We start from the raw sequence: 25,859 nt of genomic DNA on the forward strand, positions 1-25,859 counted from the left end.
GGTAGCATCCTACTTACAGGTATAAAACCATTTACCATTTTAATAAAATTAACAGCTGATTAATCAATAAGGTCAAATGCTTAATTTTACTAAACCAAGTCTGAGTTTAAAATAAGCATGGATGAGAAAGTAGCTTAACTGTACCTGATTTTTTTTTTTTTTTATGTTAACCACCATGTGATAGAGTAACACTCTTACCAGTTACTCCTAAGGACCCCCCAACATCCCATAAAGTTATGTTTTCCCATCTTGTCTGAGCAAAATAAGGATTTGGGTTTGCAGAACTTCTGGGGGCTTCCTCTGTTGTAGGAAGCAAATTAAGAAAATACACAGTTTAGGTTTCTTGCACCAAATCATTTTTTTTTTTTTTTATAAAAGCATTATCAGGGAGAGTTTGAAAATGAAGCATTTTAATCTGGAACAGAGTGGCAGCAGCCATTTCAAAGATACTTTACAAATACCAAAGAACCAATGAGCGGAGGGCCAGAGTGCAGAGCTCCCTCCTGTAGCAACAGAAGCCAAACATACAGCTGCAGGTGACTGGTGTCTGTATGAAGATCTGACTACAAGACCACCTCTTCCCCAAGCTTTTAAATGTTAGGAACAGTCTGCAAAGACTTTGGGCCATGCCAGCATGCAGGCCTGACCACTTCTCTAAGCCGTCAGTGGCCTTGGTGCTTCATTTTAACAGAGCACCAAAGCACCGGAGGCTCAAAGTGGAGAGAAACTTTGAAAACTGGGGTTGCACTAAATTCAGCAGCAGCTTAAATGTAATATTTTGCAATATGATAGTCCTGATGGAAACTGGAAAAAACAAAAAGCTCTATCCAAGAGAAAGGTGTAGGCTTGTTTCTTTAGTTGTGGTTGATGGCGGAGCACTCAGACAGCTGCTTCTCCTTCCCTGAAAGCTGTGCACTGTCAGCGCCTGGCATCCTTCACTTCATCCCCGAGTTCTCCAACAGGTGCTGTGTGGTAGTGAGGGGGTGGTGCTGAAAGGTAGGGGTGTCAGTAGTCGTCCCCCCGGCTCACCACCTCCTTGCAGGTGGGCCTGAGCAGGATGGTGTGCTCGAACTGAGCGGTGTAGCAGCCCTTGGTGTCGCAGAGCGGGGGGTAGGGGTCCACGATGCCGAGGTCGCACAGGTTCTTCAGGGCCATCAGGTACTTGCTCTCGCCTAGGCGGTCCAGCCAGCGCCGGCAGAACGCCAACGTGCCGAAGTTCTCATTGATCACGTTCAGCAGGTGCTTCGCTCGCGGCAGCCTGGAGAAGAAAAGGAGTCAATGACTTACTGCTAACTAATACAAACTAATACTAAATAAACACAGGCTCTCACCTGATAGGGACGTGGCCGACATCAAAGTTTTTCATGTAATGCGAGCACTCCATGTCGTCGTGGACCACACCTTTACCCGTGCTGCCGAACGTCTCGATGGCGTACACCTCACCCTCCTGTAGAGCGACACCCGAGTCAACGAAAAAAAAAATCGTCAAAAGTGAAGCCGAAGGTGTTCCTCAGCTTCTTTTTACAGCGTTTAAATAAAATTCTGCAAGTTCTTTTTACTTTTTAAAAATTCTGATATTGTGTTAGAATCACGTGCAGTGAGTAAGCTGATCAAAATGTGAGGAAACCAGGAAGTACTCGCCTCCATTCTCGTCGCTTCTCCTCCTTTAACGATGGGCACCGTCTTTCCAGCGTGTATCCTGTACTGACCAATTGAGTGACCGTTTAGGTTTCGGATCGGCTTCACTGCAACGCAGGAAAAAAAACGAAACAATGTAAGTTTTTCCCAGTTTTAAAGAGAAAATATTCAGTTTGTGTACACACCCACACATCAGCACATAAAAACCTGCAGAGGAGAGACTGTGTTGTAGATTTACAGTGGCTTGCAAAAGTATTCGGCCCCCTTGAACTTTTCCACATTTTGTCACATTACAGCCACAAACATGAATCAATTTTATTGGAATTCCACGTGAAAGACCAATACAAAGTGGTGTACACGTGAGAAGTGGAAGGAAAATCATACATGATTCCAAACATTTTTTACAAATAAATAACTGCAAAGTGGGGTGTGCGTAATTATTCAGCCCCCTGAGTCAATACTTTGTAGAACCACCTTTTGCTGCAATTACAGCTGCCAGTCTTTTAGGGTATGTCTCTACCAGCTTTGTACATCTACAGACTGAAATCCTTGCCCATTCTTCTTTGCAAAACAGCTCCAGCTCAGTCAGATTAGATGGACAGTGTTTGTGAACAGCAGTTTTCAGATCTTGCCACAGATTCTCGATTGGATTTAGATCTGGACTTTGACTGGGCCATTCTAACACATGGATATGTTTTGTTTTAAACCATTCCATTGTTGCCCTGGCTTTATGTTTAGGGTCGTTGTCCTGCTGGAAGGTGAACCTCCGCCCCAGTCTCAAGTCTTTTGCAGACTCCAAGAGGTTTTCTTCCAAGATTGCCCTGTATTTGGCTCCATCCATCTTCCCATCAACTCTGACCAGCTTCTCTGTCCCTGCTGAAGAGAAGCACCCCCAGAGCATGATGCTGCCACCACCATATTTGACAGTGGGGATGGTGTGTTCAGAGTGATGTGCAGTGTTAGTTTTCCGCCACACATAGCGTTTTGCATTTTGGCCAAAAAGTTCCATTTTGGTCTCATCTGACCAGAGCACCTTCTTCCACATGTTTGCTGTGTCCCCCACATGGCTTATGGCAAACTGAAAACGGGACTTCTTATGGTTTTCTGTTAACAATGGCTTTCTTCTTGCCACTCTTCCATAAAGGCCAACTTTGTGCAGTGCACAACTAATAGTTGTCCTATGGACAGATTCCCCCACCTGAGCTGTAGATCTCTGCAGCTCGTCCAGAGTCACCATGGGCCTCTTGGCTGCATTTCTGATCAGCGCTCTCCTTGTTCGGCCTGTGAGTTTAGGTTGACGGCCTTGTCTTGGTAGTTTTACAGTTGTGCCATACTCCTTCCATTTCTGAATGATCGCTTGAACAGTGCTCCATGGGATGTTCAAGGCTTGGGAAATCTATTTGTAGCCTAAGCCTGCTTTAAATTTCTCAAACCTGTCTGCTGTGTTCTTTGGACTTCATGGTGTTGTTGCTCCCAATATTCTCTTAGACGACCTCTGAGGCCGTCACAGAGCAGCTGTATTTGTACTGACATTAGATTACACACAGGTGCACTCTATTTAGTCATTAGCACTCATCAGGCAATGTCTATGGGCAACTGACTGCACTCAGACCAAAGGGGGCTGAATAATTACGCACACCCCACTTTGCAGTTATTTATTTGTAAAAAATGTTTGGAATCATGTATGATTTTCCTTCCACTTCTCACGTGTACACCACTTTGTATTGGTCTTTCACGTGGAATTCCAATAAAATTGATTCATGTTTGTGGCTGTAATGTGACAAAATGTGGAAAAGTTCAAGGGGGCCGAATACTTTTGCAAGCCACTGTATATCTGAGAATAATGCCCTGAATCCAATTTTTCATGATCGACATATTCAAAATTTTAGGTTCAATGTCCTTTTTGATGCAACTCTCCACCTTTATCCAGACTTGAATATCTCAGAAACTCTCAGAGATAGAAGCCCGAAATTTTCACTGGTGATTCTCATCATGAAACTGAAGCAGGATCTACAGTTTGGGATAAAATAAATCTCTCAGTATGGGCTTGTTTAAAATCAAAGCAAAATAAAGTATACATGCTGCGCAAAAACTGAAAAAAATAATAACAAATTTACAACAATGCAAAATAAAGTACACAGAATATTTCAACATGACATTCAAGTATAGAAGTATACGCAGAAGGTCTCACTACCGGCTTGTAGATCCTTTCGAGCACGCCTTGTGGACACGCCAGTTGTTGTTTTAATAAAATAAGAGTAATTTGTTTAACTCGCTTGCTGACTAGTTGCACACGTCTTTAGTAAGCACTGGGAAATATTTGAAGCTCTTCATGTCAGTTTTTTTTACAGGAGCTACGATGAGTTTAAAATAATGTCTGAGCTCTGATTTTGCTGCATTTAGAGTAAAAGGATCACAGAGGGAAAAATCCATGAAGCTCTGTCATTGAGAACGACCTCAGATCGTTTACATGTTGCAAATATTTGCCCCCTTTTCTTTATTTTTTTGCTTAAAAAAAAATAAAAATAATAATAATTCAAATGAAACAGAAATGCACGAGTCTGTGAACGTTACCACACGAGTCATGGTGCATGTGAGGGTGGATTTTCACGGATAGCATAAACTACTGTTTTCTATAAAGTTGAGTATCCTGTAATGACAGTGTGATCTCACCTTGGTATGTTTTGCCATCAAGCTCGACCTCGTAGGACTCCATCACCTCTTGGATTGCCTCTCCGACATCACACAGGCGCACATCGATGCCGGCGTTCTTTAGAGGAGAACAAACATGTTTCAGCTGCAGGATCCACAAACACACACCAACTAAAAATGAGGCGTCCGTTCAGGTCTTACTTTGATTCCGGTATTGGTGGCGTCTTTCACGGCCTCCAAAAGCTTGTCGTACTTTGGGTTGAACGTGACGGTGAAGGCACAGTCAATGATTCGCCCTGCGGGCAGACACCAGGAGAAAGAAGGACACCGGTCAGCATCCAGTGGCTGATGTATTTTGAAACAGCAGTAAAAGAAGCAGAAAGGTTCAGTCAGCACGTACCGTTGATGTGAGTGCCAAAGTCGATCTTGCAGACGTCGTCGTACTGGAGGACAGTGGTGTCTCCAGCATTGGGAGTGTAGTGAGCAGCACAGTGGTTCAGGGAGCAGCCGGTGGGGAAGGCCAGGCCGGCGTTCAGCCCGTTCTCCTTTATCAGCTTACGAGAGCCGTCCTCCAACCGCTCGCTAATCAAAACAGAGAGGGGCGTAAGCAGGAAATCCAAATCTTCTGATCTAATTCCAAAACAGCCGCCTCTACGAGCGACAGAAGATAAAAGCAGCCTCACCAGATTTCGATCATGGTCATGCCAGGTTTCAGGAAGCTGCGGACATGCTTCCGGACCTGCCTGTGCGCCTCGGCTGCCTGCCGGAAGTCGTTCCACATCTCCTCATTGGCTTTATCCAGCACCCGCTTCTCCTCGTTGGTCATGCGTGACACAGCGCTGCGACTGGGAGGCGAAACAAAAACAACAGCGCAGCGAGTTCAAGCATCAAATTTGGATTCAGTTGCAGTTTCTAAAGCTAATAAAAACATCTGGAGACCACATTCTTCATGAATATGCACCTGGTGAAACTACTTAGTTGAATGTTTTCAGACTTTACTGGAAAATACAGAGATTCTCTCCTCTGTTAAAGACAGAGATGACTGAGCAATTTTTCAGATCACAAGATAAAAAGTGTTTCCCAGAAAGGGGAAATAAAGACTGCGATATAAACACTGCACAGTGTGGTCCACAGCTTGCTGCAGGAGCCTCACATGTAAAACCTCTGATGTAATTAAGACAGAAAACACGAGAACAAGAAGGGAACGAGAAGGGAAGGCGACGGAAGTTTGAAGCAAAGATAGATTAAATGAAACCTGCACACGTGAAGCACACACTCAGTGGAAACCACTGAAGAAGTCCTTCCATGCTAACTATTGTTACTGTCAGTATCACTCTGAGTGAGACTAACAAAAAGAGAATAATTTAGAGTGATGTTGAAATTTTATTCCAGAAATGTAGTTAGAATTTTAAGAATAATTTTGCAATACTATTTCAGGAATAAAGTCGAAATATGTATTGCAGGGAAATCCACATGCCCATTCCAAGAGTAATTTCAATTCCCCAAATTAACTCAGAAGTTTTAGAATAAAGTCAAAATATTATTGTGAAAAAACCCACCTGACATTTTAAAAGCTGAAGAGAAAAAAAGAAAGGCAGAACTTAAGTCGCAGATGTAGGTGTGTGTGTGTGTGTGTGTGCTCGTCTTACCCATCCTGAACGACAGGGTATTCACATTCCTGTCCAATGGGGAAAACTCCGCTTGGGTAGAGATCACAGATGGGCACAGATGGAGGATCAGTCTGACATTTGGCTGTAAAAACACAACAAAGACTCACCAACAGATGTCTTACAGAAACACCCGGCTCCGGTATAAAACACACTGAGTCTGCTTTTCCACTAAAATATCATCAACTCACTTCCTTTCTTCTTCTTTTTCTTCTTCTTCTTCTTTCCTGCAGAGTTCTCTCCGTCATCTCCGTCTGTGTAAGTTAACAAGACTTTTTTTAAAAACCAGCTACTAAATCCAATGTTTACATTTGACCTGTCCACACCGCCGCAGGTTAAAGTGTTGATGTTTGACTTCAGTCACCTTCCTCGCCCTCCTCTTCCTTCTCTTTGTCCTCTATCGCCTGCTTCTCCAGCTGTTTGGTCACCTCGGCCACTCCGTCCGCCTCCACCTCTGCCTCAGTGCCTGTAAACAGATGCCAGTGACCCATAAATGAATCATTACTTTGTAAAAATTTCAATTTGACTCTCTAAAACACCTTCAGTAATGAGGCAGACCTTCAGGTGTACACCAAGTAATGTGACCACACACCTGAGCTCTCAGCTTAGCCCAGGTTAATCCTGCTTTAACACAGTTATCCCTGTCTGATGAACCTCTACAAAATTGACTTTTATTATTAGAATTGTTTAATGTTCTGACAGGACCTGTGCCCCTCTTTTCACCTGGGCAAAGATCACGGCATACACACACAAAAAAAAACGAAGGCAATATTAAACCGCTGAAGCGCATGCTGGGTAATGACAGCGTGAAGGTCTGTTTGTGCTCGCCACAGCTCTGCACCATTTACACCAGCAGCACTGAGGGCGCATCACTCGCTGGTACAGGAGCCAGCGACTTTTCATTCACACTATGCCACAAATAACCACCCATCAGCCAGGACTCTCAATGACACCACGGCCAATTGGAAAAGGAGGAGGAGCTTAATGACGCCACCTGAGGGCAGCCAGAGGTGGATGGATCAGTGTTACAGAGCTCAAAAATGGAGTGAACAGAGTCTTTCTGCTGCTGGTCTTGTTGGTTATAGCATGAATATTTCTTGGCTTCCAAGGCAACTGTGTCCATTTGCAGGTGGGAGGGGGTACATGCTGCATTTAGAGTTAGTGAAGACAGAAACGGCCTCAGAGAGGAGACGTGTCTGCTGGTATTCAAATAAAACGAGGCTTGTTTTGCTTCATTACTGCCTCAGCTGAGTCTGTGCTGGACCGTCTATGTGGGCGGGGTTCAGTCAGCTCCACCCACACAGTTAAAGATAACCAGGTGAAGAAGAGATAAGTAGTGTTGTGTTATTGTCCTACTTGAAGGCAGTATGTTTTTGTTTCATTTCCTTTTTTCTCTTAAATGAGTAAAACAACTCAGATACAAAGAAAACTGACACCACTGCCCACTGCTATTTCAAAGTTAAACTTCAAATATAGCTTTTAAACGAATGTCTTAAATTACACAGTGTATAGAAGCTGTATTTTATTTTGTAATGTTCTGAATGTTTTTTACTATCTAATAAGTAAGAAAAATATTTTTAACTGTGGCTAATTTTCAAAATAAATCTTCCTCTGTTCTTTTCTTACATAATAAGTCTGGCAAAGGGAGAATTACGAAACAGGAGAGCTTGGCTGAGGCTCAGCGGGGGGAGGGCGGCAGCAGCAGGGAGGACAGCTCCTGGAAGGACTATCTTCCACCCTAAAGCTGCCCTTCCACGACAACCATTTCAGAGGGCACATTTCCCGTTGGGAGCTCCGCTGAAAGCCCGGTGTGCTCGCTGAGGCCCAAGAGGCACATTGGTAGCCCAGTCGGCACTGATCTGCGCCCGCATGTCCAACGAGTAGGACTTTGAGAAGCTGGAGCCACTCAACTGCATTGCTTCCGGTGTAAATCTCAGAATAAAGCTCTCAATGACCGCGGTTTCTGTCACAATGCCTCTATTATGGAGACCAAGAGATGTAAACTAACACTGTCTAAATAATATAGTTAAGTCTTCCAGTCGTGTTCTTAAATCTCATATAATTAACGCATTACAGCTCTTGTAATGCATGGCTCAAGCGCTTTTCCTGTATGTCAACACATTACCTCAACATACTTTATCATAGAAATCCCCATCATAACTTCAATAAAATTTTCCCTGGCAAAAACAAATCCAAACTACTTCGTTTAGCTTTGAAAAAGTACACGTTGATGGAATTTAAATGTTACATTTATAATTAAACCTTTAACTGTCGATTTTATTTTGAAGCCGTATGGACACATTTCCGGTTTGGTCGCGCCTAATTCGGTCGATTAACTAACATTAGCCCGTTAGCCTGTTAGCACGAGACTTCACCTGTCGTGGCTCACCTGTCGCTGCAGACTTGTTCTTCTTCTTCTTTTTTCTCTTCTTTTTCGAGGTTTCCTCCGCTGGATCGGCCTCCTCTCGGTCCTCCGCTTCTCCGTTCAGCGCCCGGTCCAGGACCGCTTTCTGCTCTGCTACCCGCTCCGCTATTACGTCCGCCATGATCGCAGGCGCTGCTGGAAGAGGAAGCACAAGGGGTTGTGGGAGTCCTCAGTATGTGTTGCGTTCATGGACACCCAGGATTCTTTTCGTTTTAGTAAAACTAATTACATTAATATTTTATTTGTAAGTACAGCGGGACTATGTTTACTAAAACAAATACACATATTATCTCAAAATATTTAATTATAATATAATTTTAAAGACTCACAACTAGTGAGTAATTATATATCCTTACTCACTAGTTGTGAGTTTATTTAATTGGCAGCAGCAATTAAATGTACCATTTGGAAATAATAAAGATTTTTGAATTATATGTTGACCCAGGGGCACTCTAAAAACCAGGAGTAGGCTTAATCTCTCTGCAACTTCAGTTTAAATAGTACTTTCAGTGTGGTGGCACATGTTTGAATGCTTAAAATTAATTGTTAAATGATAACCACACCCTTATTGCACCACACACTGACTGCCATGTTTGGTCTTTAGCATTTGTTTAGCAGTTAACTTGTCTGCCAGATGAACGGAGGTATGGTTTGAAATAATTTTATAATGCGTGGAGTTTAAAGACGTTTATTCAGAAACCGGAGCTTTATAGGCAGCCCCTGAAGGCATCACATAGTAAAACATGCCGAATCAGCTGAAGAGGAGCTTTAACACCTGAGGAGCCAACAGATGTGATATACGAATAATTAAAAGGATAACAAACGAACTTATCACACTAAGGGAGAAGAGTTTTTCTTTCTTTTAACACAAAAATATAAAATACTATTTTTTATATTTTTTTTTACAAGTTTAATCGTAATATAAGGACCGGGAAAGTCCTAGAATCCGCCACTAGGTGGCAGTAAACACTACAGTAAACAACCTTTATAAAACGATGTAAACACTACAGTTGTACAAATGTTTGCAGGATGTGGATGGCCTAAATCCTAGAGGCCGATGATAGTGACTGTTATTGAATGTTAAAGCAGTTAAATTTAACTGTTAAAGCTTTTAAATTTTTGTTGTGTTTTTACACAAAAAGTGATCAGTTTTTCCTCCTCACTACCTCTCAGTGCATTTGATGTGCACCTATACAGCAAATTTGAACTTCTTCCTATTTTCAATAGCAACTCGTGTGATAAATAAAGTTAATCTTAACTCATTTTCTCCCTTATTTAGTTTAAAAGTTTTATTTCAGTACAACACATCTGGAGATACTGTCTCTGAGTAGCATAGACGGCGTTATTTGTTATTTTCTGCTGGCACCTTAGCAGTTTAAAGTGTTTCTCCACAATCAGTTGAACAGATCAGATTCAGGCTGGCTATGGGGCAAGTTGAGAGACAAAGAAGCCTTTATCTCTTAATGATTCAAACCTAAACCATAACAAAACTGTATTATACTGAACAAAGAGCTCAGTATTGCTTCCATGAAATTGAACTTTGTCAGTGCAGGCTCTTTGGAGATTTTGAGGTGTCTCATTAAGTCAGAATTGTAGATTTCTCAGGTAAATATGTTGGAGTGACAGAGTCAGGAGGTTCTGCTCCAGGTTGTGCCATGTGGTTCATTATAGTTTGTGATTAACTTGTTTTTTGGGGGTGCTCTTTAAGCTGCCGTAAGAAATTAACTTCCCAACTTCTGGGATGAACAAAGTTTATCTCAATGGTTCTCCTACTTAATTTCATATGGTTTATAAAAACTCACCACACACTTTGTTAGACACAAATGTTCAACTGTCAACATTTAGGCATGTAGACATGAACGAGACAACCTGCTGAAGTTCAAACTGAGCATCAGATTTTACTCACTATGAATGTCACTTGGTTGTTGGTGCTGGACAGTTTTTGAGCTGACAGGGAGGCAACAGTAACTCAAATAACCACTTTATAACCCAGTTATGAGGAAGAGCATCTCTGAGCGCGCAGTACATCAAATCTTGAAGCAAATGGGCTACAGCAGCAGAAGAGCATACCGGCTGCTGCTCCTGTCAGCTAATCCCAGAAAATTGATTCTGTTAATCTGGACATAGCGTTTTTAGTGGGAGAAACGTTTTGTCACTCATCCAAGGGACTTCTTCAGTCTGGACTGAAACGTTTCTCCCACTGAAAACGGTACGGCCATATGAACAGAATCAACTTTTTGGGATTTACTTACCTGGATGATTGAGGTGGCATCCTGTCAGCTAAGAACAACAGCCTATGTTAACTGAGACTAACATAGGTTAAGTTAACATAGGCTAACAGACCACAGGAGATGGAAAAAATGTTGCCTGGTCTGATGAGTCTTGACTTCTGCTGGGTTAGAATTTAATGTAAAAATCATGAAAGCATGGATCCATCCTTCCTTGTACCAATAGTTCAGGTTGCTGCTACTTGTGTGCAGGACATGCACACTTTTACCCCCTTAGTACCAACTGAGTATCGTTTAAACTCCACAGCCCCCCCTGTGTATATTCTTTGACTGTTGCCATCCCTTAACGACCACAGTGTGCATATCTTCTGATGTACTCTGAACTCAAATGCCCTCCACAGTCCAACACAGCACCTTTAGGATGCTCTACTGGAAGCTATCTCTGAGAAATGTTACTGGGGACCTTATTGATCCTGTGCCATGTAGAATTAATGTAGTTCAGAAGGCAAAAAGAGGTCCAATCCGGCACTATTAAGGTCAGCTGAACAGATACAAGATGAACAATTATAACTGATTCAGGCTGTTTTTAAGATCTCTTTGAGCATATGTCTATTTTTTTTCTTTTTTTTTGTGAAGTGCCTTCATTAGACTTCCTCACACCTACATTAACTCTTTCCACCATGAAGACCTCCCGTGTTTTAACATCTCAGTATACATCATTAAAGGTGAAATTTGATGACCATTAGAAAGGCAGAGATACCCCTCAATGACTTCTTAATGCACAGCCAGGCCTGAAATAGGACCAAAACCGCTCTATTTGGTGTTCACAGAGGAAAGAGTTCAGGTTTAGTTTTAGTTTAGTTAACTAAAAGTAACTTTAGCAGCTACCTCTGCCCACTGCAGATCTACGTGTTTGCCTCCAAAGCCAGGAGGCACTCAAAAGAGGTGCAGCAGCAGCTGCAGCTGTTGTAGGTCAGGCAAAAACAAAATCCCACACGAAACAGATCAAATAACCGACCCAACCTGTTCCTTAACCCCGCTGTGACACACGAGCGTGAGGACAGACTTTCAGGATGGTTTTTTATTTCACACTGAAAAATGCAGGAGGGGGATCAGGAGGACAAGGCAGACACGGTGACAGGAGAGGGGGGTGGAGGTGGAGGCGGGGCCAGCATCAGGGCTGTCAGACACATGAGAGAAATACACCTTTGTTTCTTTTAATACCGTACCCGTAGAGGCAAACGTAAACTCACAGCAGATCATAAAACTCACACGTTTGAGCCCGACCCTTCCGCTGAGCGTGGCCCTGTAAACACCGACGCAGAGAAAGGGGATGGAACTGTGAGCAGTTCAGAAAACGTCACTGGAAACAGGATTGTGGACGCACGTTCAGCAACATGTCACCTCCTCCGAGTCCCATCAGGGGCGCAGAAGCCCCCACGAGGACAAAAATAAAAGCGCTGATTGTAAAAATAGCTTCACTTCCTTTTCCCGCAGAGCTGTCTCACACACGGATCCGTAAAAAAATCAGCTGATTCGACCTTCAGCTCCACGGTGTGTGTGTGTGTTCAGACAGAAAATCACTCCTGGACAGATTTCACTGTGTGTATTTTACTCCCTGAAACATTAAGGCTCTGATTTCCTGATGTGTATTAAAAACATTTGGATTCATGTTTGTAAACTGGCTGAGCGTGTAGAGCCTGCAGTACTTTTTTGTTTTATTTAAGTTGGTGTTAGTGTTGAATTCCTGGTTTGAGTTTACTACTTGTGAGTATAGTTCCCCCAGTGTTTCCTTATCTGCTCCTCTCTCAGTTTCGTCTTTCTGTTTGTGTCTCAGGCCCAGAAGGGTTTACTACAGAGCAGGCTGAAGGCCTCTTTTTACCTGGTTGAATCACCATCGCAACTTATGCTGGATCAGGTTATGTTCAGAGTTTGGTTTAAAATCTGTGGAAGCTTTTGTATGCCACTGAAAAAAATGGTTATTATCTCAGACGTTTACATTTTTAAGTCGACTAATGGCAAAATGTATTTATTTTTTTTCAGTTGCGAGAACAATCTTCCGTAGGAAACCCTGAGAACATAGAAATGAAACAGAGTCCACTTTTAGTTTGAACTAAAGTGATTCCTTCGTCTGTTAACTGTGTTCAGCTGTTGTTATGCCTCCCAGTGTTTTTAGATACTTATCTGTCTCCAGCGTCCTGTATTTGGGTCCAGACTTTGCAATTTTTAGGGAGTTCTGAATCTTTATTGGATGAGAACAAGTGAGAGGAGACAGGAAAGGAGGAAGAGAACTAAAGGAAGCTGTCTGCAGCCTTTCAGCCTGCAGGTCGCCTGTTATTCTTTATATTATGAATCCATTTTTTCAAATTTTATCCAATTTTATAACATTTTTCGTGTTATTATTATAAATGAATAAAATCAGATGACTGTGGGGGGTTTTCTGCCTGAACACACCGTGCAGTTCTGATTTAAAGTTAAAAAATGTGCAACTAAAACCGTTTTTCTTCTCATACAATCAGAAGTTTCTTCCACATCTACAGAGCGACTGTGATCACGTTTCAGAGTGTGGATGACACCGGGTCTCCCAACCTCAACACTGTAAGGTCTTCATGTTGTTTTAGTGGTTCTGGTACCTGAGTTTTAACAGCAAACAGAGCAGTAAGAATTGTGGGTAATGTACAGTAATGTACAGTAATGTGGACGGATGAGTGACAGAGAGTGTCGTGGGCTGGATTTTCTGCAATGTAACACCGACATAAACACTGTCTCTGCTTAGTGCTCGGTTAAAGCGGTTTCATGTCTAGTCCTTCTCTGGGTTTTGTCTGTCTCTGCCCTCTTCGACGTCCCCCTCTTCCTCCTCCTCGTCTTCATCGTCTCCGAACGTCTGCTCCTCCATGCTGATGAGGGAGTGCGAGCGAGTAGCCACCTGAGCGGCGAGGGCGGAGCTGAAGCTGAGCGCCTCAGAGCCGTGGATCTCCGTCAGTCTGTCCATCACAGAGACGGCGGGGACTTTAGGCTTCAGGAAGCAGTCCAGGCCGTTCTGCCCCTCCCCCTCCTCCAGGACACCATCATACTGGTGCAGCTCTGATGCTCCTCCTCCTCCTCTGCTGCAGACAGACGTTCCTCCCATCTCCGATTGCTCCACACCGCAGCTGAACTCTGTCACGGGGTCGGTGGAGGGGTTAGGCCTCACCCCATCATGTCTTCCTTCCTGCTCCTTCCCTTCATTTCCTGCAGAGCGCTCTGATAGGTGGTTTCCTCCATCGATGGCAGGTTCTCCTGTGCCCACAGATGTCGGATTGTCTGACGGCTGTGTGGAAGCATCTGAACCCTCTGTGTGAACCGAAGGCCCCAAGGCGGCTGCGAGAAAGAAAGAAAGGTAGACGTGGAAGAAGTCAGTCAGACCTGCTGGTGGGGAAACTTGTAGGAATAATAATTATTTATTAGGCTGTGCTGCCAGCTGTAACATAACATTATTAGGGAGCATTAACTCCAAATTTAAGTAATAATAATTTGTTTTGCCTGCATGCATTTAAAAATGTACACGCAGATTTTATGAACTGTCATCCTGATGATCAGTAGACACGTTTTTCAGGCGTCCAGCGCAGACCTTGGTCGCTGAAGAGCAGCTGCTTCCTCTTCATCCTCTCCCCCTCTGACGCACGGAAGCCCAGGACAGCTTTCAGCTCAGACAGGACGCGACGGGACTCCTCCCTCTCCCGCCGCTGCCGCTCCCGCTCCTCCGGTGACAACATGTCAGACCATGACCCTCTGCCTTCGCCATCAGAGTCCGAGTCAGACACGTAGGCCTCCCACTCCTAGTTGAATAAAAGAGTGGGAGAGGCCGACAGCAGGGCAATAACTCATCAGGGGAAGGGGCACGAGTTATACACGTGGTTTCCTGTCCTGTCTTTACACTACTCAACAATCATGCTAAAAATAGCTTCAGATTTAATGTTAAACAGTGGACAGCTGATCTTACCAGCTCCTCCGGCACCGGGTTTCTGTCCAGGATCAGGGGGTAGGATGGAGGAGGATCGGGAACCTCAGGTGGAGGAGGACTGCACTGCTCCAGACCCTCAGCACTGGCTGCACAGAGAGATTTCAGACTAACATTACTGTGGGAAAGCAACAGTTTGGTCACTGTGCAGACAGCTGTGCTCTGGTCTGTTTCTTGTCCTACAATGTGTTTAAGCAACTTCCTTCATGACCGGCAACAGTCTTGAGTCATGGTAAAGGAACGAGGCATAAAAATAGGCCTGAAGTTACGTGAAACCACTGAGCTGATTACGTGGAAGTCACTGTGATGCCCTCACAGTTCGAACCTGAACCTATGCGTTTGACCCGCCTCACCTGTACAGGCGTTGGCTCGTCTCAGCATGCGCTCCACCTGACTGATGGTGTCCTCCCAGCAGCCAGTGCTAGCCTGCATGTGTGGCTGCAGCTGGTGGAGCCGGTCGCTCAAGTCCTGGTAGCCCTCCAGTGTCAACTCCGTCAGCTCCTTGGACACCATTAGCTTCTCCAGGTCGTCCTCCAGGATGATCATCCTGATGATGACAAAGACAAAGAAGGAGGATCTTTATACACAACTTTCTTCTATATGTTCAGCTTTGTTGCTATGGTGACCTTCTATCTCTGAATGGTACACGGTCTCCTTTTATTTAGAACGAGGTTATTCAAGGTTTTCTCACTCGCTGAGCAGCGCCTTCAGGTGCAGCTGCAGGCTTCGGATGGAGGTGTGGAGGGTGTTGAGCTCTCGGCATTTCTCCCTGGCTCGCCCTGTCCTGTCGCAGCCCGTGGTCCTCGGCTGGGTCTCAAAGTGTCTGTGAAAGTCGAAGCTGCGCTGCACTTCGCCGAGACAGCTCGCCAGAGCGTGATGGAGGGGCTCGGTCACGGCGGAGATGGCCCGGTAGAGCGGAGGAGGAGGAGGAGGAAGAGGAGAGGAGGCGTCTTCTGTAGGTCTGACTTCCTCAGACTCCTCTACTCGGCTCGGAGAGAGGAGAAGGGCCAGCCGACGGAAACATTCGGAGCTTTGACCGACCCACAGCTGGAACAGCATCTGCAAGAAGACAAGCCAACGAAGCTGAGATAAATAGCTTCTTTCAGGCGTTCATGCTTCAATATAACCAGCTCTACTCTTTCCTCTCTTTCTTCAGCACTGCTTCAGGCTTTTGAAATTCAGAAGCCAAACTGAGGTCAGAGCATGAATAGACTTTCTTGCATCCTAGTTATTTATCGAGCTCTAGAAGGTCGAAGAAAGTAAGCGATTTGGCTAAAAGTGTCCGAAAAAGTGTCCGAAAATAAACAGGAAACAGAAAGTATATGGCAAAATTCATAATAACAACTGTTTTGGTTAACTGAAATCGGGATTATTTAACAGGGGGAGCAGAGATGTTATCAAAAATCAAAGATTTTTAAACTTTAGAAAAAGAAACAGATGTCTTTAGGGAAAAAAACTGTGCTTTTCCTGATTTTTGTGTTTTAATAATGAGTGGAAGCCAAAGTTGCAAATGCAATGAGAATTTGATTTACTGCCTTTGACCCTCAGGCTTTACCTTCAAGGCAGGCAGGCTATAGTCGTCCGTAAGCTCCTGGGCCTGCTCGTCTCCCAGGTGTTCGATACCCAGGCCGAGCCCCAGCTCCTTCAGAGGCACCGCGGACACGTAGTTGGTCACATTATCGATCTCAGAGTTCAGAGGGAACGTTGATGGGTGTTAAGGACAAGTGATAGAAGTGTGGAAAGTTTCTTTTGCATAAATACATAGAAGTTTATAAATTTCTCCTTTTATATACATCCGTGCGGATCTTTTTGAATCGTTTAAAGCAGTAGCCTTGACTGTCATCAAAGGAAGCTTTGGGATTTCCACCCACACCATCAAAGCCTCGACCGTCAAAGACAATCACATTTCCCTCAGATATGTGACCACGCTTTGATGAAAATGATAAACTCAATTATGAGTGCAGTAAAGGACATTGAAATACTGAAAACCGGAGAAAGAAGAGAAGAAACTGTCCAAATTCAAGCTCCTAAAAGCTTGAAGAACATGAAAATAAAGAATTCACTGACAACAGCATCCACTCCCAGTTATCTCAGGTAAAGGATATGCCTTCAGCATGTGACAGGTGGCCCTACGCGACGCCCTGAAGCCTGAACGCAGCGCCCGGTACAAGGCCTTCCTCAGTCCGATGAGCTGCTGGCCACGTGGCCCCGCCCCCGGCCCCGCCCTGCTAAAGGAGCTGGCCGCACTCACCCTGTCGAGCAAACTTGACAAGTGAAATGTGATACAACTGTGGAGACGTCCCAAAGAGGCAGGGGGGCAACACACAACACTGAACACCACATCACAGAAGACGAGACAAAGACACTGAGACGGGTTAGAAACGCTGGAGTGTCAGAAACAAGCAGGTGTGACAGGAACAGCTACGTAACTCAACGCGCAATCTTTACTTAAACGAATCAATACTTTAATATTAACCCAAGCTAGCAGCATGTAAATAGCTGTCCAAAGGTAACCAAATCCATCCTCCAGCAGCTTTTGTGTAAAAAAGGTGGAGGCGGAAGAGGACTTCTGCAGGTCTGTTAGTCCTGGTGCAAAACACTACAATATAGTGATTAGAAAATAAAAATTAGAATATTTTACATATTTTAAACAAAGATCTAGAAGCAGACGGACAACTTCAGGGAAACAACAATTTGATAAACATATCACTTATATGGATGGATTCAAAAATGACTCCACTTGGTCACTTAGGGGTTAAAAAAAAACAGAAAAGGCTCATCATCACTGATTCGAGTAAAATGTGGACACAGAGGAGTACACAGAGACATCAGAGGGGAAAACAATTCAAGGCTATGCATGTAGGTGTGCCCTTTTAATCCTCTGAAATTACTGTGTGTGATGGGATGCACTACCAGGAGCTCCACACTGTTCTTTCAACTTCCAAGCAGAAAAACTGAGCCTTTCAGAATAAAAGACCTGAAGGAGGCGCTATCAGAAGGAAGCATCACTGATAAGTCAACCAAATGTCAGGGCGCTGATAGTTTACAACTTGTGTTACAGTAAAATGTAGACTGTTCGAAAAGCTGTGAGTAATGTTACCATATTTGCATGTAGCCTGTGAGCACATTTGTCAAATGAGCCATAGATATATATACACAAAGATGCCCTTTTATATCAAAAGAGTGCTTATATCTATGAACATTAGCTTCTAGCAGCTAAATAACCACCAGACACAGTGAACTATGAATTTTTGGCAAAAGGCATTTTGTTTTATATCGTGATGCTGATTGTTTTCCCCTTGTTTATTGACTGTGACATACAGTGCATCATCCCTACAGACAGACAGAGACCATAGTAGGCTAAAAATCAACGATTAACCAAGATAAACACAGAGGGTAACTAATGGTTAGGACACAGAATTAGTTTAGCATAAACAGTAAATATGGGACACAACATTCTGTAAATGCCCGCCGTAACTACACTGATCAGTTGATGTGTGGGTGGATGTAAAACAAGCACACTTACAGGGTGAAACCTCTGGAGATGACTTCAGTCTCCTGCACCAGACGCAGGGCTTTTCGGGACAGCCCCGTCAGGGTCTTGCCGTTGTGAACCAGAGTCTGGAGCTGGGTGGCCCTGGTGTGGACGGCTCTCTGCATACGGCCCTGTCTCCACAACGTGACCATCCTCAGTCCCACCCAGCCCAGCAGGGCTAAGCCCCACGGAGCTGCAGCCAGCGACCACAGGCCCCCAGACACGGAGCAGAGCCCAGCAGCACTGAGGCCAGGCCGACCAGCCCGGCCATGTCCCTGAGAGACGAGCATAGGGAGGAATCATGACCCTGTCAACATTTATATGTACTGAGCCCGGATGAAAGGGCAACAATTTTACATGTTAGTGTTAGATTATTAGAGTTGGGGAGTACGTGGGAGTAAACAGCTGTATAATGTCTTCTGTGGTTCTGGAGTCACATTAATTAAAGCTATAACGATCATGCACCACATCCTCCTGTGTGTGATGCAATTTATATCTGCACTGGATTTTCTCCAGCATCAGCATTTATCAAACATTGTCAAAAGTTCCTCTTTTCGAAGCTCTTTGATGTAAAACTCCCACTTAGATGCTGAATTTTCATGAATCATTAAAAATAATGAACACAGAGGTTTATTCTTGACCTCAGAGAGACCTTTTCACTTAAAAGCTTTATGAAACATCAATTTTAGCCAAAAGAATTTTGAATTGTAAGAGCCTTATTGACAGAATAAGACTTTTCACCTGTAAAACTTAATAATAGAGACTTTAAATGCAACCAACTTCATAAAGACAATAATCTTTATTTATTTTCTGTCAAACTTTAGTCCCACCCCTCACTACATCGACCACTTGAAACAACACTCCCCTTAAAGGCCACCTGCTATTTAAGCCAGTTTTCTTATGATTGGCTGCCCCTTGTAAACTGAAGGATTGAAGGTGGGGCTTCTGTGCCAATGAAAGCCTACAGAATAGCTAACCAAGTTTCATATGATAAGAATTTTGGTCAAAAATTTGACATTTAGTTTTGTGGAAGATATCAAATACCTTGGATGCAAAAGAAATGTAATTCAATATTTGTGAAAGGGGGTTCGACTCTATAATTTTGGACATTTTAGTTTCTGTTCCTGTTATTTCGCCCTCATACTGTATATTCTTGTGTCTGTTTCAAAGTGGCGTACCATAGGGAGGGCTTGGCGATGAGGCTCGGTCTAGGCAAGGTGTTCGCCCTGCGAGGCGAGCCAGAGGGCGAGGAGCCGAGGGTTAGCAGACTTGGGTCTAAGAGCTCGATCAGCTCCACGTCCTCCTGCAGCAGCACGTCCTGGTCCAGAATGCACCTGACCGAGTACTGGCCGAACATGCAGTCCTGCAGAGGGCAAAAAAAAAAAGAAAAGTTTATTTTAAAAAAAACAAAACAAAAAACCCCCCACCAAAAACACGAACTGTAGGCGCTGGTTTCAGTGCCAGTCTTCCTGCACCTACCAGCTTCTGGTCCAGCTTGCGAGATGCTGCCGCCTGGTGAAACGGGCTCCATCTCCATAAGGCCTCAGCCAGTCTCCACAAGCCCTGCAGATTACACACAAGGGAAAAGTTTGGATCATTTAGATCAGGAATCCCTTCCAGCTTGATGCATTATTTTATCCCGCCTGTAGTAAATAAAAGAATAGTGAATGAGTGAAATATTCCACTATGTATCACCTGTATGCCTTTTTATTTACCAACATATTTATTACATTTTTAACACAAAACAAACAAAAAGACATACAACAGCCTGGCCTGATTGAGAAAACCTCAATCAGGCCAACAAAGTACACAGTTATCATAATGAAAAAAGGCTATGTTAATTTAAAAAACACAAGAAAACCTTCAATAAATGATAAAGAACCATTCTCTACTCTCCGATCCAAATACTTCCCTTCAAAAATTTCAAATTTAAGTGTGTCATTCAGTTCAGTGACTCAGATGCACTGGAAACCATTGACCTGCTGGATCACTGCTCTGCACCCACATGTCTTCAGACTGTTTTGGTTTGCTTCGAGTCCTAGAACGAGTGTGCAAACACACTGATGATAGAAAAAATAAAAAAATAAAAAATCCCCCCCCCCCCCCAAAAAAACAGGAGTATCCCAGGAGACAAAGCCTTTCAGGCAACCACAATAAGTGCAATGTGTGTTTGTGAAACACCCACGAGTCTTTTATAGCAGCACCAGGGCACAAAAGCCACACAACCGCTTCACTTTGCTGAATTTCTAGTTTCGTGTTTACACTTTCTGCCTCAACAAGACTACCTTTTATCCTTTCAAAATGCAGGCTGGACATAGGAAAAGGACGGGCTCCTTTGATTCCAGAAATATGAAAAGTTTGTACGCCCTTCATTCGACACAATGCAGACACACTTCTGTTTTATTTCTCGCTTCCTAGGAGTCTGGATTCCTAGCACAGTAAGATATACGATAAACTGAGACGACGAGCCTCTGGCTTTTTGGTATGTTGTAACGTATTTTTTCATGCGCGGCTAAAAGTCTAAAAACCAAATCCAACCCGTGTACTAGTCATGAATAGGATTTTCTTTTCACTAATCTGCTTAGTGTTGCTTAGTGGTATCAGTGAAACGCTTTGTTAAAAGAATAGGACTCATTTTGAAAGATGTTTGCGGCCTGGAGGCTTTGGTTCTTGTTCTGCTAATGGTACAAAAAAAAAAAAGGAGGCTAGCCTGGAGGGTAGCGTGATAACATCATCTGAAGTGTGCATGTGCTCCAGTTTACAGCAGAAGCAGGGGGTTATTGATCCGACATGGGCAGCCAGGCCACTCTGACCCTTTTTCTCTGGGGATGAAAAAAGACAAGCCAAAGTGTTATTAGTCTAAAGGCCGCGGTCATATTGATTACTGATCAGAGAGTGAGTCTGACCCATACAGTCATAGTGCATACAGTCTAACCCAGACTGTATGCACTGCCAGTGTGGACCACAACTCCGTTCACTCTGATTCTTACTATCAATATAACCATGCCTGTACTTTCACTGCAGCTTCAGTCTTATTGGTGCTCATCACTAGTCGTCTCACAGGTGTGGAAAGTATAATAAACACCTGAAATACCTGTGGCTTCTGCATTAACAGCAACGTGTAGTTCTCAGGTTACAGTGCAGGGTTTGCAGCTATGATGTACCTGTGGTTCAGATTTAACACAGAAGCATAAATGCACTGTTGACTGTCTCCGTGGCTGTGAGTCAGCTGCCTCCAAACGTGCTGTGTTTGCAATAACCATCCTCAACTTCTTAAATATCCTCCAGACAAACAGCCTCCATATAACAGTGATTAAAAACACAAAACAAATTCTGAATATAGTAAAAGCAAAACTAAAATTAAAGATTTTCAACAATATAAAAACAAAACTGAAATGACCAAACTAACTGAAGGTAAACTCAAAGCAAGCCTCAAAATGAAACTGAAAGAAAAGCTCATTTGAAAATGCAAAATTATAACAACTCTGGCAACACAGAAATAGATCAACAGTTTAAACTGTGAAAATGTCTCTAAGAAGTTGGGACAGAGCTGTGTTTACCACTGTGCAGCATTCCCTCTTCTTTTAAAAACAGTCTGTAAACATCTGGGAACTAAACATCTGCTGGGCTTTCGGGAGAGAAATGTCCTGTTCTTGTCTGATAGAGGATTCTAGCTACTCAACAATCCTGGGTCTTCTTCTGGGTATTTTTCCCTTCACGATGCTCCAGAAGATCTGGATTACAGGCAGACTAGTTCAGCACTCTGACGTCATGATGTTGTAACAGCTGCAGTACGTGGCTCAGCATTGTCTTGCTGAAATATGAAAGGTCTTCCATGAAACAGACTGGAACTTGGTGAACTTCTTTAATAAGAAACTCTGCCTTACTTAGATGCTCTTTCTCATTCCCAGTCATGTCACTGACCTGTTGCCAATGAACTGAATTATTTGCAATATGTTCCTCAAGCTGTTTCTTTTTAGTACAATTTCCTTTTCCAGCCTTTTGTTGCTTCCATCTCAACATTTTGAGACATGTCGCTGTCATCAAAATTTTAAATTATTTTTCCTAAAATGGTCAATTTTTTCAGTTTAAACATTATGCAATCTATGTTCTACTGTGAATAAAATAAGGCTTTATGGGATTTTACAACACCCAACTTTTTTTGGAACTATGGTTGTATTTGGACCTATAATTAAAGTAAGGAAGCACAATAAAGAAGTACATGAGAGGGAAGCATTATTCATTCATCAGTAGTGTAACTTCGGGAATAATGCCACCTCAAAAACAGAATAAACAAACAGCTTATTTTTCAGAATCTTTAAACATGCTGTGCATTTACCCCGTGTCAGGGTCAGGATTTTACTGTAATGAGATCTGTCTATGTGGTCGAATCGTTTTTGCTTCAGCTCCAGCTTTATCTGGACTCCAGGAAACGGATCACGGAGGAACAACCAAAAAGCTTTCCTGCCTGATCTGAGTCCCTCATCCTCCTTAACTCCTTAGAACAACAGTGCACTGCAGGGAGGAAGCATGACACATACGGAAAGTTCCTGAACACCATTTCCCATTTCAGGAGGAGGGGAGGCTGAGTTATGTTGTCCTGAGCTTCCCATCCTCAGACTGAATCACAGGCTGCTCCAAACCGCAGGCATTTACGGTTAGCATGATGAAAGCACCGTTAAAAATTCAGGAGTTTAAATCTTTTAATTGCAGAAAAAAAAAGCCCGTAGCACACATGTGAGCATCAGCGCACACACACAGGCTGTAAACGGACGCTCACAGAGGCAGGAATTACGTCAGGCAGAAAGCAGCGTGTCAGTAATCGCATTCAGGCGTTCTCTTCTGAGAATCAGAGCAGCAGCAGGGAGAGAAAAATATACCTGAATCTGTGTGCAGGAAGGCCTGCTCTCAATGTCTGACCAAAGTGAAACATATAAACACAACTCACGCAGCCGCCGTCTGTGGACGACTGCATGTCAATATATGCGAGGAGTCAATATCCAGATCAATTACTTTCTGTCTGACTGCACAAACGTGCACACATGCTGCATGGTCAGGGCTGCAGAAAGCATGGTTAGAGCAACAACCTAACCTGATGAGGGCTTATTTGGCAATGAATAAGAGGTTTTATGTGACCTAAAACTTAATGTGCAGCCTATCTGAGCTCTAACAGAGAGCTGGTGTCAGAAACTGATCCACGTAAAGCATGCTGCAGTGTTTGGCTCGTAATATGTTCTGAAAGGGCAAACAGATTTTTCTCAGTTTTCTTTCTTTTTCGGGTCCATTGTTATTAATGTTAATAAGGATATTGTTAAATCTTATTGCTATTGCTATTTTTTCATTAATTAGAGGCAAATAAAAGGAAAGGTTCCACCATCTGAACAGTTTATATCTAATAAAAAAAAATTAACCTTTTTTGGACTTTTAATACCTTAAAGATCTTAACTTTTTCTCATTTTTCACTATTTTCAGACACTTTACAGACCAATGAATAAATGAAATGATCCAAAAATAAAACAAGAAATATTATTTTTGTTAATAATTTCTGTAATATATTTAATATATATGTAATTTCTTGTGTTTTATGTAATGTATTTTCCTTCTATGGATCATGAGTGTGCAATAAAGATTAACTGACTGTAAGGTCGGAGCAGAGATGGTGGATGTCAAGCAGTAAAAATTTATTTTAAGCTGAATCTGTGTTCCATTCACTCAACCATGTAACACATTTTTGTTTAACAAATGGCCAGAAGTGAGATTACAAAAGCACAGACTACTGTTAATTTGTGCATTTATTTCATTTTCAGACATTTTATAGACCAATCAACCAGGTAAATAATCAACAAAACAGAAATTAAGAATTATTCCTAAACTCCAATATCCTATTTTAAAACTAACTTAACATTGGATTTTACTCTGACTTTGTAAGATTTTTTCCACAGAGGAATGACGCAAAACTGTTTTTTATACATTTTAAACAAACTAATTATGTTCTTCAGCTAACAAACACATTGCTTCAAAGATCCCTGTGGTTTTTTCCCACCCTTTTTGAAGAATGAATAACTGCTTTTATGTTCTTTGTCACTCATGGATAGTGTTTTGATAACAAGTTCTATCTGCAAAGCCTTTTATTGTATTTTAAGATCATGTCTGTGTCTGGTTTGTGTGTCACTTGGGAGCAACGTGTTAGAGGTTTGATTTAGATCAAGTGGTTGGTAGTCTGGTGTTTCTGGGAGAGGATGTGGGGAACTCACTGAGGTTTTCTGTGGGTCTTCACCGGGAGAGGTGAGGTCTCCCTCTTGCTCGCCATATTCCTCCTCCTGTGATGCCGTCGGACATGCCTCAAAGTCTGTGTGCCCTAGATCCTGCAGATACTGGAAAAGAGGAGAGTTCTGCAAAGAGAGAAAGAAAGAGACCGGTTAAGGAGGGGGGAAATTGCATAAAACAGAGCCGGACGGATGAAGACTGGGAGAAGGAGAGGAAATGTGATGATTAGATTAATCAGCTGGATTCAGGGTGAGCTGACACTCATCCCGATTTTTGCCCCAGTTTGTCTTGCCGTGAATAAAAAGACGAGGGAAAGGCAGAGACTTTCCTTCAGCTGAGTCTCCACCCTCTCTCCCATGCACCTTACTTCTCTACTCTGGGAGGATGTGAATCTGGAAATCATCTCACACTCACACAGATGTCAGCAGGCACCTAGTTCTTCTCTCCTCGAGTCTAAGCACAAGTTGTCATGTTATAATCCTGTCCTGTCAGAGAGGTATAAACAGAGGTATCGCTGCCTGCTTTAAGAAAGCTCAGAAGCAAATCAGCCATGCAGTAAGCAGAAAAATATCCCCCTGCTAAAATTTGCCCAAACGATGTCTGACCCAGTTCTCCTCCCCAGCTGCTCCTCTGCTGCCCAGCTGCAGCTCTGATAAGCCAACATAAAAACGCATATAGCACCAGCCTGGGCAGACGGTTAAACAAATATTAACTGCCACTCACATGCATGGTCACACGAAGTCGCAGCTCATGTTGTCATCATCCTGGATGTAGAGGTGTCTGTGTCATTTTTCAGAACCGACGCATTGGATGTGGTCATCCCCACCCCACCTCTTAGTAGTGATGAAACACCAACAAACAATGCGCACAACTAGCCCGGCTCAGCCCCTTCTCATGACCACCAAAGCTCCTTGGCAGGAACACGGTTAAGCAGCCAGCCAAATATGTGGAAATGCTTAGGATTGGCAGTACATGGCAACGGGGCAAACGACAGGACTGATACCTAGCTCGGCTAGCTAATGAACTGGGCTCATAGCTCCTATATTTAGCCCAGAACTCAAGCGGTATGACAAAGCATCGTTTGCAAGTTTTGCTAACAAACAGCGGTGGTAATACGTACCTCAAACACCACATCTTCGTCAAACTCCTCAGTCATTGCTCTCCGCCATCAACACACAGCCCGTTTAGCATTCTGAAGTTGTAGGCAACAGTAATCAGGGTAGGAGCAGCGGCTGAGAAGTTAGTTGTTAGCCGGTTGCTAAAGCTCGCCTACAACTTCCATAATGCCCCTGTGTCTTCCAAACGCCGAAAACGAACGTTCGGCTCGATTCGCTGTGGAGCGCCTCAGGTGGTCACGAGAGGTAGTGTGGTTTCCCATCCGTTAATGCAAGGGGGCACAGGAGAGTGACGTTTTCGAAAATTAGCGCGCAATAAACGGAAGTTATCT

At 43.4% G+C, this 25,859-nt stretch overlaps 2 protein-coding genes across 3 annotated transcripts; both read right to left on the reverse strand.

Annotated features, from left to right (window-relative positions):
* Positions 1 to 152: 152 nt before the first annotated feature.
* LOC100704615 (methionine aminopeptidase 2) lies at positions 153 to 8,544 on the reverse strand. Its single transcript, XM_013273101.3, has 11 exons — positions 8,347 to 8,544; positions 6,322 to 6,423; positions 6,149 to 6,211; positions 5,940 to 6,042; positions 4,974 to 5,135; positions 4,691 to 4,872; positions 4,492 to 4,586; positions 4,312 to 4,408; positions 1,642 to 1,745; positions 1,332 to 1,447; positions 153 to 1,258 (listed from the first exon to the last, which is right to left on the reverse strand). The coding sequence occupies exons 1-11, from the start codon at positions 8,501 to 8,503 to the stop codon at positions 1,006 to 1,008; spliced, it is 1,434 nt and encodes a 477-aa protein (XP_013128555.1). The 5' UTR covers positions 8,504 to 8,544; the 3' UTR covers positions 153 to 1,005.
* Positions 8,545 to 12,029: 3,485 nt separating this feature from the next.
* On the reverse strand, positions 12,030 to 25,762 carry vezt (vezatin, adherens junctions transmembrane protein). 2 transcript variants are annotated; one of them, XM_019346941.2, is made up of 13 exons: positions 25,533 to 25,762; positions 24,400 to 24,537; positions 19,625 to 19,708; positions 19,324 to 19,508; positions 18,356 to 18,420; positions 18,137 to 18,323; positions 16,716 to 16,862; positions 16,166 to 16,313; positions 15,302 to 15,669; positions 14,964 to 15,157; positions 14,593 to 14,699; positions 14,221 to 14,428; positions 12,030 to 13,970 (listed from the first exon to the last, which is right to left on the reverse strand). In XM_019346941.2, exons 1-13 carry the CDS (start codon positions 25,566 to 25,568, stop codon positions 13,411 to 13,413), a joined length of 2,427 nt encoding a protein of 808 aa, XP_019202486.1. In that variant the 5' UTR covers positions 25,569 to 25,762; the 3' UTR covers positions 12,030 to 13,410. The 2 variants fall into 2 exon arrangements, with proteins under 2 accessions (XP_019202486.1, XP_019202485.1); XM_019346940.2 differs by lacking the exons at positions 19,625 to 19,708; positions 24,400 to 24,537; positions 25,533 to 25,762 and having other exon boundaries at positions 16,716 to 16,874; positions 18,137 to 18,420; positions 19,324 to 19,459.
* Between the last annotated feature and the right edge of the window lie 97 nt (positions 25,763 to 25,859).

This window comes from Oreochromis niloticus, linkage group LG17 (assembly GCF_001858045.2).
Source record: "Oreochromis niloticus isolate F11D_XX linkage group LG17, O_niloticus_UMD_NMBU, whole genome shotgun sequence".
In the NCBI taxonomy this organism is placed as follows: Eukaryota; Metazoa; Chordata; class Actinopteri; order Cichliformes; family Cichlidae; genus Oreochromis; species Oreochromis niloticus.